General features: G+C 35.7%; 1 protein-coding gene across 2 annotated transcripts in view; it reads right to left on the reverse strand.

Moving 5' to 3' along the window:
• FHL5 (four and a half LIM domains 5) overlaps nt 1–14,047 on the reverse strand; it is a 45,871-nt gene that overhangs the window by 16,480 nt on the left and 15,344 nt on the right. For both annotated transcript variants that reach the window (XM_082405279.1, XM_082405278.1), the window contains exons 2-4: nt 4,447–4,614; nt 3,412–3,586; nt 1,452–1,621 (exon numbers count right to left, since the gene is read on the reverse strand). In XM_082405279.1, coding sequence (XP_082261405.1) covers nt 1,452–1,621; nt 3,412–3,586; nt 4,447–4,602 — 501 coding nt within the window. In that variant the 5' untranslated portion in view covers nt 4,603–4,614. The remainder of the gene's footprint in view (nt 1–1,451; nt 1,622–3,411; nt 3,587–4,446; nt 4,615–14,047) is intronic.

Consider the following 14,047-nt stretch of genomic DNA (forward strand, 5'->3'; position numbering starts at 1 on the left):
AGAGATGAGTGACTTTTTCACGTAAAAGCTTAGAGGATACAAAAAGAATTGGACCATGTTTACTTGAAAAAAAATGACTTTTTTTCCTATTGGAAAATATGTTTTGAATGGGTGTCCAAGTTGAAAGGCCCTGCAGGAGCTCTGGAGCTGGAGGTGAAGGAAACCACTCGAAGTTCTTAAGTCATCTTTCTGTCTTTCTGTCTAATGAATTTCCCTAATGATTTTGTCAATCTCTTGAGTGTCACTCTCTTATCTATCCACTCTTTTTTTTTTTTTAACATCTTTATTGGGGTATAATTGCTTTACAATGGTGTGTTAGTTTCTTCTGTATAACAAAGTGAATCAGCTATACGTATACATATATCCCCATATCCCCTCCCTCTTGTGTCTCCCTCCCACCCTCCCTATCCCACCCCTCTAAGTGGTCACAAAGCACCGAGCTGATCTCCCTTTGCTATGCAGCTGCTTCCCACTAGCTATCGATTTTACATTTGGTAGTGTATATATGTCAGTGCTACTCTCTCACTTCGTCCCATCTTATCCTTCCCACTCCCTGTGTCCTCAAGTCCTTTCTCTACGTCTGCATTTTTATTCCTGTCCTGCCCCTAGGTTCATCAGAACCTTTTTTTTTTAGATTCCATATATATGTGTTAGCATACAGTATTTGTTTTTCTTTTTCTGACTTACTTCACTCTGTTTGACAGACTCTGTGTCCATCCACCTCACTACAGATAACTCAATTTCATTTCTTTTTATGGCTGAGTAATATTCCATTGTATATATATGCCATATCTTCTTTATCCATTCATTTGTTGATGGACACTTAGGTTGGTTCCATGTCATGGCTATTGTAAATAGTGCTGCAATGAATATTGTGGTACATGTCTCTTTTTGAATTATGGTTTTCTCAAGGTATATGCCCAGTAGTGGGATTGCTGGGTCATATGGTAGTTCTATTTTTTATCTACTCTTTAGAAATATAAAAGCTTCAAGCTAAGAAGACATTTATATTGCTTGGACATAATGTGAGGAGTGAAATATCCTGTTTAAATTGGTTCCCTTAGTCACTCTGTGAGACAAATCCATATCTCTCTGAAATTAAATGGATCAAAAATTTTCTAAGAAATATTTTGTATTCAAAGAGAGACATGGGCCCTCTACCAGAATATGTGAAACCTTGCCTGAACAGCAGTGAATGGAACTGGAATATCAAATCACTTGAGCCTTTGGAACATTAAATTCATGTTCTGGGTGGAATTTTATGGTGATAAAAATAGATGGGCCTCCTCACTGTGACAGGTAGTGCTTTCGAACATGTTGGAATTCAAAATTAACATGAATGTGCAAAGACGGATATAACATGATAGTATCAGTTCATTGCAAACATATAATGCCGCTAAAAAGCAATGGTTTGGAAGATTTCACAAGCTTCATCCTCTTTAGATATTTACCTTCTTACAAAAGCTGCAGTAGTGAGCAAACTCCATCTCAAAACACGGCACACAATAATTGCCACTCTCTATGGAAATCAAAGGTTTAGTTCCTATTGGCTGTTGGCAATGCTTGCACACAAAGCAGGTTTCATGCCAGTAGTTTCCCTTAAATTCCATTTTTCGGGAACCTGTACCCCCAAAGTAAGAACCTGTTAGTACAAATCAAGCATAATTGTTTTCTTTTAAGCAATAATATGTCAAATTACTTAAAATATACACTAAAGTTAAGGTGAAAAAAGCAATCATCCATGTAGAAAAAATAGTGTTTACTGGTTTCCAAAACATTTATCTGAAAAAAGAGGTCAATAAATAGAGTTCAGCCACGGTGATGGTGAATCACTCTTTCGCTGGAAACTCTTGTGCTGTTTCACAATTTTGAGATGCGAAAGTACTATAAATGTAGACTCTGAAAGGCTGCACATGGTTCAGATAAACTGGGACATAATAAGCATTACAGGGATATTAGGAATGCCCAGGGCACAAACTCCTGGGCTTGATGTTGTGTAGTTATGGTCTCCTAGAAAATCTTTGAACCTATAATAAGAAAATGAGAGAGAATTGTTCGTATGCTGCTGCCCATAGGGATTGAGAAGAGGACCAAAACAGAGAATTAGTACTTGCTAAAGGTGTAACAATTTACTTGGATCCTTGTTTTCCCTGGGAGAAAATAAAGATGACTGACCTTCACACCAGTTTGTGTTGAGCTACAAAATGATGATTGGTCCCATTCTCCTATGATGGATTGATTATGTTTTCTGATGTTATTGGTTCTGCCTAGGACAGGGTGTTTAGTGCAGTGTTAGTATTATTTATTGGTATAGATTTTATCTTTATTCCATGGCTCAGTTTCTGGTTCAAAATGTTTCTATGAATTAAGTTTATGAAAAAACACAAAAGACAGTACTTTGCCCATTGGAGACAGAAAGAACAATCTTTTCATGTCTAAAGTACACTAAATGAGATAAAGAGATAGCAGAAAGATGTCTTTCTGAGAAGCAGGGTTTTGTATACTATCGTCCCCCTTTATCTGTGAGGGGTACCTCCCACGACCCCCAGTGGATGTGTGACACTGCAGACAATACCGAACCCTATATATATATATACTATGTTTTTTTCCTATACATACAGACCTATGTTAAAGTTTATTTATAAATTAGGCATTGCAAGAGATTAACAACAATAACATAATAAAATAGAACAGTTACAACAGTATACTGTAATAAAAGTTACGTGAAGGTGGTCTCTCAAAATACCTTATTGTACAAGTTTAATGCTTTTTCCATCTTAACCAAGCACCTATCATGCTCCGTGGCCATAACTTTTGCAGTTGGAGGTGCAAAACTAGCACGAATTTCTTTTTCCTTCTTCACAGTTTCATGGATGGAAAATTCGTTCTTACATTAGATCTCAGCAACCTCAGCATACAACTTCTTTCCTTACTAAGTTGAGAACTTCCTTTTCATTTAAAGGGAGCACTTTATGGCTTTTCTTTGGCGTACCTGAATGGCCAGCATCACTACTCTTGCACTTTGAGGCCATTATCAACTAAAATAAGGGTTTCTTGAACACAAGCACTGCAATACAGCAACGGTCTGATCTGATAACTGAGATGGTTAATTAAGTGACTACTGGCCAGGATGCTCTGGACAAAGAGATGATTCACGTCATGGGCAGGATGGAGGGGGATTTCATCACGCTACTTAGAAGAGCACACAGTTTAAAACTTAAGAAACTTTTACTGCTGGAATTTTCCACTTAATATTTTCAGACTTAATATTTTTGGCCTCGGGTAATTTTAACCATGGAAAGTGTAAACCATGGATAAGGGGGAATTAATGTACTACACTCTTCCTGTGCTTGGGTTTAATTCAAAGCGTTGCAGGTTCAGTTATAGACCAGGAGTGCCTTGTGATCTTACCAGGCATGATGGTCTTCTTACAATGGAAGCACTTGGAGGAGCACTCATTAGAATAGTACTCGGAGCACAGCTGGCACTCATCCTTGGCAGCAAAAGGCTTTTCCGCCAAAGACTGATTGCATTTGGCGCAATTGAAGCATCCTTCATGCCAGTGATGGCCTTTGTAACAAAGATCCTTTGAGACAGTAAATAAAAGTTAATTAAGTATGTTTGTGACCAAACAGGCCATTTTATAAAACAATACTAAACACTCTTGGGACTCTGGTGCCAGTAGGTGGTGCTGGTAGCTTGAGGGCATGTTGTTATTGATACTTATTACCCATAGAGAGGCGACTCTCTGGGGCAATTAAGAACTAGAGCCTGGGGCTTCCTTGGTTGGTCACAAAAGACAGATGGAAAATAAGTGTACTCTCCTGTTTCTTCACATTCCCTCTACCTTCCTTTTATAAACTATAAGAAAGGTTTTTCATGGAATGATTTTTATTTTTAGGTTGTAACATCCTATTACTGTTTGAGATTTACCTCAACAAAATCTCAACACTAGTTAACTAAAACAAAGACCACCCCGGCTCCCCCCCAAAAAAGGAGAAAAAAATATATAATAATGTGCATTCTGGGGGGAATGGGTGTATGCGTGAGAGGTATCAGCGCACAATGGTTTAATGAAGATGGGGCTAATGTGAAGCGAGAAGATACAGGTTTTGAATCTTTACGGCTCCAATTATTTGTAATAGTTATTCACTTTTATCATTCTAGAAATAACATTTCAGCTGTGTAACTTTGGGCAAATAACTTCTTTCATCTTTAGCATCCTAAACTATCTCCTAAGATCATTGTAAGGATATTAAAGTGTATCTTATGTTTCACAGTGCTGAGCATAGCGCCTGGAACTTGATTGATGATAGCTTTGAAAATCCTTATATCTAGTAGCAGAGCATTAGAGTATTAACAGTCAACACTAAAGAAAAAGAGGCATTCCAAAGCACTTGTCTGCTGTTCATATGCAATAATTCTGTGAACTGAGGTAAGACCTACCTTGGAATCTGATTTGATCGGTTCTTTGCACTCCTCACAATAGTTAGAAAAGATACGATCATAACAAGTAACACAGTATGGATTATCATCCTTTAGTACATACTTCCCAAGAAGTGATGCCATGCAGTATTGACAATCAAATTGAGCAGTTGTCATTTTGGCTTAATCCTATGAATAAAAAAATAATTTACATATATAAAGGCAAGATTTTTTGATAAGATAAATTATAAAGCCTCAATACAACATGAGTCAAGCACTTGAATAGATTTATATTTTCTTATATGAACACCCACCAATTTAGGAAATAAGCTGTATTCATGGTGACACTTGGAGAGATTTAGGAAAGGCCACTCTCCCATCTTGGCAGTTCCTGTGTGTTTTACTAGCAAAATGCATTAAACCAGCAGCCAGAGTGTGAAAAAACATCTTGTATTCCTCATTCACTAATGTGGAATTCAATGAGAATGTAATATGTGTTGAAATAGGATGGTTTTATCTCAAGGATATAAATATGAACTGTCGATAGAGCTTTCACTAACTGTCATAAGTTACTGTCTTGTTGGAGAGTTCTGGAGGTGGAGTTCCATGGGAATAACAACAGTCTTTTTTTGCTCTAACTGAAATAGAAATTACTAATGAAGTACATTGTCATTTTCCCCGCCAGCCTTTTATTTCCCAATTCTTTATCGGGTACCTAATGAGGGTTCTGCACATTAGTCCTAAGGTCTTCTTGTACCATAGACTCTCCCTTGGGACGTCCTCCTTACCTGTGGCTTCAACCTCCCTAAATATACTGTTGACTCAAATCTCTAGCTTTAGCCTGTTCTTCATTTGCCTCCTGGATATCTCCACTTAAATGCCCCACACTTAGCTGGTCAAATAAAACTCCTCAGCAGTGAGGATTCAGTCCAAGTGTTAGGTCTTTGTGACTGCCACTGAGCAATTTTCCAGGTGTGGACATGCAGTTAAAACCATCAGTGGTAGAAAAGAGCTATCGGATTCTTCAGGTTTTAGGGCTAAACTAACATGTACACAGAAGGAAGAATAACAGCAACATTTTATAGAATGAAAAACATAAAGCCAAGGTCAGGATAAGAATTCTAGTTATTTTGTAAATTTAGGAAAACCATTAAAAAACAAAACACGTGGATTTCAAAAGGGTTTAATTAGGCGTCGAACACAAGTTTTTCATTGTCACCAAAAATAATACCACTGATTTTCTTGGAAAATAAATATATTGGGAACTATGAATATTTTCTAATTCTCCACCTCAGAAATTTGTTTTTTTAAATTTTAGCAAAATCAGAAAATCAGTTAATTATTGTGATGATTTTTACAGCATTTTTAATGCCAGTTTTTATTTACTACTTTCAGATTGCATTCTCACATATTTTGCCTTCTTTTATTTTAATGATGAAGTTTCCAGCAGTGTCTTGCTGAATGTACATTGTCATTAATTCTGTTTATAGCAGACCTTTACTAACAAAGAAAAGACTAAGGATTTAGAATATATGTGTCTTTTCCCAGGAAAGATGAAAATTCAGACTAGAAGTTCCCAGTGGAACATACCAAAATTATCTCCAAGGAACACTGAATTCCCTATTTGATTAATTCCACAGAAATGTCCCTTTTTAGTGAATACAAACACACTAAAAGGATTGCTGAGAGCTTGGAAACAGGAGGAAATAGATCTAAATCCCCTGAAAGATTTAAAAATGCAAATTTTATTCACATTTACAGTGATCCAGTGTTTATCTCTTAATAGTGAAATACGGTATATACCTTTAACTTTCATCACTTAATATGGAAAATACCATTTTCATTGTTAATATTTCTTTAGTTTTAGATGTATATAATAGCACCATGAAGCACAGCCTCTCAGGACTTAGGAACTCCCAGACTACTTCCATTTTGTGAGGCTTTTAGTATATTATAAAATGAAGAAACACCAAAGGGATCACAAAATTGGTAGAATTTCAAGTTTTTATTTTAAACAACACTCTAGATACAACATTATAATACCTGTACCTCATTTGGTGTTCAGAAGTCTAAATATCTAAATATCTAAATAAATATTTATTTTATACATTTCTATATCAATATTTATATTATATCAGTGAATATAAACACTTGTCTAAATGTAAGTACAAGAAGATCCTGCCCCATCCCCATTCTAATCACATAATAGGCCTTGCTCCATAAAAATTCTTAACAAAATTGACCCTATTTTCTCCAGTTTTTTAAAGGAGAAAGTACATCTTATTCCATCTGTTTTTTTAAAAACAAAGTCAGGGAGTTGGGGAGGGTGAGAAGAGTCAGTTCAATATCTCAGAACTATGTAATTTTGCATTTTATAGAACTGTACAGTGGGAGTAGGCATTTGGTCCAGGTCAACACGTGTTAAATGTCTACTCTGTAATAGTTGAAGTCCCTGCCCTCAAGAAGTCTGGATTCTCTTAGCTCTTACCTTGGTAATAGTGAATAAATTTGAGATAAGAGAACAAACTGAACGTTTGTGCTCTTATTCTTAGTTGGGGAAAGTACACTAAGAAATTCAGTCCTCATTTTCATAAAGTCTATCATTTAACTATGGGTATATGAGTACATCTATATAGAGTTTCTTAGAGGTGTTATAACCATAAATATGATACACATTCCACTAGAACCATATAGAATTCTTAGCAACTAATAGAAAGGAGTGAGGAGCTACAGTAAAGGGAGACCTTTCTAAGAAGATTTGAAGGAAGTTAAGCTTTTGCAAGTCTGTTAGGAAGGAAGGAAGGAAGGGAAGAAGGATCTTGATTAGCAGGGAAGGAAGGGGAAAAGACAAATGGGAGAATGGCACAGGATTACATCCAAAGTTGGGGAATGGTGAGTCTTGACGACAGATTTTCACCGGGGTCCATTCAGGATAAAGGAAGACCTTGATGAAACTATTTAAAGCTTTTCAAAGCTATTTGGACCTTTAATAAAAGCAGTTCTAAGTGGTGTGAGGGCAGGCAAAAGAGGCAAGAGTATGAATTTTTCCCATTGGGTCACATTTTCCCACCTTATTTGCTCCTAAACATCATTCTGTACTTTTTTTTGGCCTTTCTCTTTTTTCCCCCTCTTCTTTGTCCCTTACATTAATATTTTTGAATAATCAGAGAATAACTAGTGTCCTCAAGAGCAGACCAAATGTCTAGTTTTTAATCATTTTCTAACAGGTAAAACTGTAGGAAAGGGGATAGGGACTATATGAATCTCATCTCAAGAGCCCCCATCTGAGGGTTAATTTGGCAAAGATATTGAAAAATGTTTGCTTTCAAAGATTTAAAATCCTTGAACAGAGCTGATTTATAATTATGAGTCATAAGAAATCTTAATAGTATCCTAATTGAATAGCATTTAACTTTTCCTGGCATGAACTTAGAAACGTTAGTATCAATATCAATTAGACATTCTTGTCAAACTTTTCAAAAGGATTAGATTATATTCTTGCCAAACTTCTATCAAAGTGATTCTGCAATTATGCAACAGTTTAAGCACAGAATTTTTATCATTGCATACTGGAGTTTTGGAAGACTGATTTAGAGGTACACTGATATATCAAAGAACCTATGAAGATAAGATAAATAGCTCAGAAGTCCAATGTCATGAATGCACTTGGCTTTCTTTTTCCAATTCTCTCCCTTAGATTTTAGATTTCTACCTAAAAGCATGTGAGTTTTATTGGTCCTAACTTCTATAGCTGAGAATGCTGTTTCGTAACATGTTTCACATGTTATTTTTAAAACCAGGAATAATTTTGTGTCAAGTTATGTTATATGGTGAGTTAATGATTAGAAGTTTAATGCTGTGAGCAGTGTACTCACTTATATTTTTATTATGCTGAACAGATTCCCAAAAAGTATAGTTGAGAGAATATCAAGCAGGAGAGAGGCAAGGACTTGAGGCTATGCAGGGTATCTTTAATATGCTTTGGTTTGCAAGGCATCACACACCATTCATTCATTCTATAAACAGGTATTTTTTGCACAGTAATCTGCTAGAAGTTATGAAGGACATAAAAATAGACTAGACTCAAATTCCATCCTCAGAGAGCTTATAATCTAGTAGGAAGAGTATGGACATTTTATAAATAACTAAACAAAGGTTTGGAAGTGATAAGGAGAAATGAAAAGTTATAATAATTTAGAGCAATGGTTCTAAACACAATGCATGTTAGAATTTTTTAAATTTCCAAAGTGCACTCCTATTCGAAACCAATTAAGTTGGGATTTCTGGGGGTAGAGAATGAGAATAAGTATTTTTCAGCTCCCAGAAGGTTCTAATGTCCAGTGATAATTAAAAACCACCAGTTAAGAGAAGGATGAAGGAAATTACTTTTACCTGGGAAAAATTCAGGAACAACTTAGAGAAAATGGCATTTGAATGGATCGTGTGGTAGTTATCATGGGTTGGTTCTCCCAACCCTGGCTCTATCCTCCTCCTAGTTGGAGAAGTCAGGCAGCTAAAGACATCTCCTGGACCCTCTTACAGCTAGTGTTGAGGATGCAAATTTGGCTCTGCTAACTCCAGACAGGTGTGTGTACATTGGAAGGTGGGAGTGATACGTTCCTGCTGCTGTTGCTGCCGGCAGGCTGGGTCGTAGAAATGTGCGTGGTTTCCCCTGTTCAGAATGCCTGAACTCAGGTTTTCCAGGGTCCAGGGACTTGTTTTCGGTCTGTGAGAGGTAGTCGTGGTAGTGGTATCAGCGGTGGCAGCAGGTTCCTGACCTCTGGATTACAGGGCAGGATGGGTGCTGTGGTGGGCAAAGAGCAGCCTCTACCATCCTTGAAGGAATTGTTAAAAATACTAACAGTGAGTGCTAATGCTCCCGTGTGTTTCCTGAGAGCCATGTACTGTGTTAACCACTTTGTGTAGATTCTCTCTCTTAATCCTCACTACAATCCTGTAGGATGGGTCTATTATTAATATCCCCATTTGACAGATGAAGAAGCTTAGAGAGACCAAGATAACTTGGCTGATAAAAATGCCAAATCCAGGATTTTATCCTACACCTGTCAGAAACTGAAGCCCAGGATCTGAGCCTGTGTAAACCTCTCCTTTCCTGAAGATGTTGAGGGAGGGCACTTGAGACTGACCAACAGAATTAGGAAAGATGTTTATACTTGAATACATGAGGCCTGCATGGAAAATAGCAAGTAATCTATTTGAAGTGGCTTGCAGGGCATGAGAAGGTACTAATTGGAGGACAAGTTTGGAAAAGTAGGCTGGGCAAGATCACCAGTGGCTTAAGTTTCAAGCTAGAGATGAACATATGTTTTCTATAGAAAAGATATAACCACTGATGATTGAGAATAGATGAGTGAAGTGTTTTGAGCGGAGATTCGTGAAAATTAATGGAAATAGTGAGAGAGAAGGGATTGGAAGGTAGATATACCACAGACAGGAAATCGATAAGGAGTCTATTTTTTAATATTCCATTTAATCAACATATATTATTATTATCCCCATGTAAAAAGAGTTGTTTTATGTATTTTGGTGGGAATATGAAGAAGAATTCTTATTGAGGAAATAATGGCCAGTCTATTAAAACTGACAAAATACATCATGTTACAAATTTAAAAAACAAAACAAAAACTATGACCCTCACCCAGACTAAAAACACACAACCTAGGCACCTCTGGGTAAAACTACTAAAAATCAAAGATAAATAACATCTTAAAAGTAGGTTAAAAATATTACTTCCAGAGTAACAACAAATTGAGAATTTACCTACTTCTCAACAGAAAAAAATGGAAGGTAGACAATGGAAAGGTAAAATGGCTGAAAGAAAATGGGAGCCAACCTAGAAGTCTATACTCAGGTAAAATATCTTTTGATAAAAAAGGTGAAGAAAAGATATTTTCAGACAATCAGAAACTGAATATATCAATAGCACACCCATATTAAAGTAAATATCAAACAGTGTTCTTCAAGGAAAAGGACACTGAGCTCAGATTGAAGCTTAAAGATAAAAGGGTGAAAAACAACAAAAATTATAAATATGTAGGTGAATCTGAATAAACATTAACAGAACAACTTTAAAGAATTTGAACACTTAGGCAAAATGGGAAACTTCAAAGATAAGTAAAACGTTAAAACGGATACAAAAAGAAATATAAAATTTTAACTGGTTGGTAACTATTAGAGAAACTGAATTTGAAATTAAAAGCCTACATATAAAGTAAAATACAAGGCCACATGGCTTCTCCAGTGGATTTTACCAAGATTTAGGAAGAAATAACACCAATATTAACAAACTATACCAAATAATTAAAAACAAGAAACATGATCCACTTAATTTTGAACCCATTAAAACTTTGATTACCAAAATCTAAAAACATTATGAGAAAAATTTATAGGCCAATCATACTCATAATAATAAATTTTGCAGTAAATACAAAAAATTTAGCACAGACAATAACTAATTGAATCCAGTGATATATGAAAAAGTTAATATCATGATAAGCTGAGTTTATCCCAGGAATGCAATTTTAGTTTAAAATTAAGAAGAGAATCACTGTATTTTACCACATTTACCAAATAAAAGAGTAAGCCATATACTTAGCAGATGCAGAAAAGACTGATAATTTAAAAAATTGCTCATTGGAGGATACTATTAATAATGAAAAGCCACAAAATGACAGATTAGTAGATGATATTTGCCACATATATAACTGACAAAGGATTAAAATGCAGAATATATAAAACATCAATAAGAATTTAAAATAAACTAATGGAAAAATGGGCAAAAGATATAAGAAAAAAATTTTTCTTTTTAAATATCTGACAGATATTTTAAAGGAAGCTCATTCAACTCAGTATGAAATAATTTGTACTCATGGTCAGAAAAAATTAGCAAGTCTGACAATATGAAATGTTGGTGAGGATAAGGAGCAACTGGAACTCACACACTGAAATAAGAATGAAAGATGAATGGATAAACCACTCTGAAAAACAATTTTTCATTATATTGTAAAGTTGAACATGTATCCTTCATATGACTCAGTAATTTCTCCCCTAAGTGTGTGACTCATAAAATCTTGCAAAGGTCACCTGAAAGAAAGTTCGTGGCAACATAGTTTATAGTAGCCCTAGTAGCAGGAGACTCTGAATGTCTATCGAAGGGAAAATGGATAAATAAGTAGATGTATGGTCATATAACATACTGCTATATGGCAATAAAACAGATGAATTACAGGTGCCCTCCTTAATACAGATAAACCTCACTACTGAGTGAAGTAAGTAAGTTATAAAATAGTAAATACACCGTGATTGCATTTTTATAAAGTTAAAAAACAGCCAAAATTGATTATTAGGAATTATGATAAATATATGGTAACATGTTATTAAACATAATAAATGTTATTAAAGCTATTTTAAAAAGCATGATGATGATGATAAACACAAGAATTAGGATGCAGTTTAAGATTATCTAACTTCTGGAGTTAGTCGGGGATTGGGAAGTTGCAGAGGGTTTCAAATATGTGGAAAATATTTGATTTCTTAAGCCAAATTATTTTTATACTTTGCATATATTAGAAACATTATTTTCTATATATGTAATGTTTTGTTTTTAATAGTTTAAAAAATGAGTGGGTGATAAATGAGTTCTTTCCTTATGTTTGTCAACAGAGAAGTAATCCAGATGGATGTAGTAATATCCTGAGAATATTTTTGTGTGCTAATGGTGGTCATGGAATTTATTGTCCAAACAGGGAAGATATGGGGATAATTGTGGGCTGATTCAAAGGGTAAATTTCTCAGGGTGACCATTTTGGATGCAAAAAAGAGAAGGAGACAAAGTTTTCTCTCTTTCTTTCAATACTCAGTTACCATGAAAGTGTGCAAAGCCAAAACATGGTTCCAATATGTATGATCTTTGTCTTATTACTTTACAATAAGACACGAGCTGTGTCTTACTATCATGTCAGAGATTACAAGTTTCAAAAGTAAGAGGGCTTTTACTTTTTATGGTGAAATTGAAACATACTAGGATATAATTTGGGCCTTCTGGTTTCCAATAATGTCTCTATGTTGGTGTGGTTTTGAGGAATTTTATTTACTTGAGGGAGTTGAATTACCATATATCCTATATTCTAAATATCAAATATAAGTTGTTACGTTGATTTGATTATAGCTTTCTTTGTTCCATGTGGAGGCAGGCAGTACTATATAAAATCATCAAATTGATTATGTGTCTTGATAAGAGGATATACAGTAAATGGTATTTAAGATTACTTCTATCTCTACTACATGATTTGTAAATTTTGCTAAATGGGTGAAAATAATGCCACAATCACTACTTTTGCACATACGTAAAAGTGCACTATTCTTCAATTCAAAGTTTGTTGGGTTTTCTGGCTTAATTTTCATCTGGTTATTCAAAGTAGCCTCATTCAGCCTGTATAAATACATTGCTGCTCATCTGAGAGTGCTACATGACTATTTCAATTGCCCGTTCAGGTCTTTCATTGATTCTGTAAAGTAGATCTGTTTCTGCTTTTCTTTAGGAAAGAACTTGAAAGCATTGAAATCTAAAGGGCATAAGGAATATTAAAATGCTCTTGGGAAATGTTAGTTAAAAACGCTGATGTCTTTGAAACTTGTGTGATTGATATACGGAACTTGGGTGAAGACGGAAAGTGGATGAAGAATCTTAATTCGAACTGTACCTAAATGAATTTACCTGTGCTAGTTTTCCCATTTAGGATTTTAATTTGAACTGTTGCTGTGAGGGCAGATAGGGGCTGATGGCCAGTCAAGGGCACTTTGGAAGCCTCACTGAGGAAAATATATTGCTCTGTGCTCTACAAGGAGTTACAGAAACCATCCTCAGTGTGTGGTTATGCAATCCACCTAGTCTGCCAAGGCAGTGTTTTCAATCATTCTCCCCTCTCTCCCTGCCTGTACCCCCTACATATATTTATTGGGTACCATATCCTATTGATTCCACTTCAGAAGCATTCCTTAAATCTTTGTTTAGGCCGTCCTCATATCTCTGATGGACCATAGTGGCTTACATCGAACTGAAGATATTATTAAAAGTTTCTCCCTCTACTGAGTAGAACCAAGCACATTTCTACTGTATGAATTTTGCTCTCTAAATAAGCTCAATTTCCCAGGGAGTTCCAGAACATCTTCCACAATACTCAAGAAAAATCTTTCTCAGACTCATGATCATCTCCCTTCCTTGGAGAAGAACCTCCAACAGCTCTTCTTTGACTATAAAATAAAGTCCGTTACTTAGCATAGAGACCCTTTGCTACTTTGTCTACTTTTCTCACTATCTCTTCATCCCTTTCCCAACCCTGTACCATCTGAAACGCACACACTGCACCTATGCTTTAGCCATTTCCCATGACTCCCTATTCTTCAAATATACTATGTCTTTTTACACCTTTGAACCTTCATGCGTGACTTTTCTTCTGTCTCTAATGACTTTCTTCTTGTCACCCTCCCCCCCACCCCATTGACCACCTACTTCTCAGTCAAGGTCCAGCTAAAAATCCTTCTCTCTGCAGCTTTCTCAGATCTCTCTGGACAGAAGTTGCTCCCATTAGTTCATACATAT

Source organism: Balaenoptera borealis, assembly GCF_965194805.1.
Source record: "Balaenoptera borealis genome assembly, chromosome: 9".
Taxonomy (NCBI): Eukaryota; Metazoa; Chordata; class Mammalia; order Artiodactyla; family Balaenopteridae; genus Balaenoptera; species Balaenoptera borealis.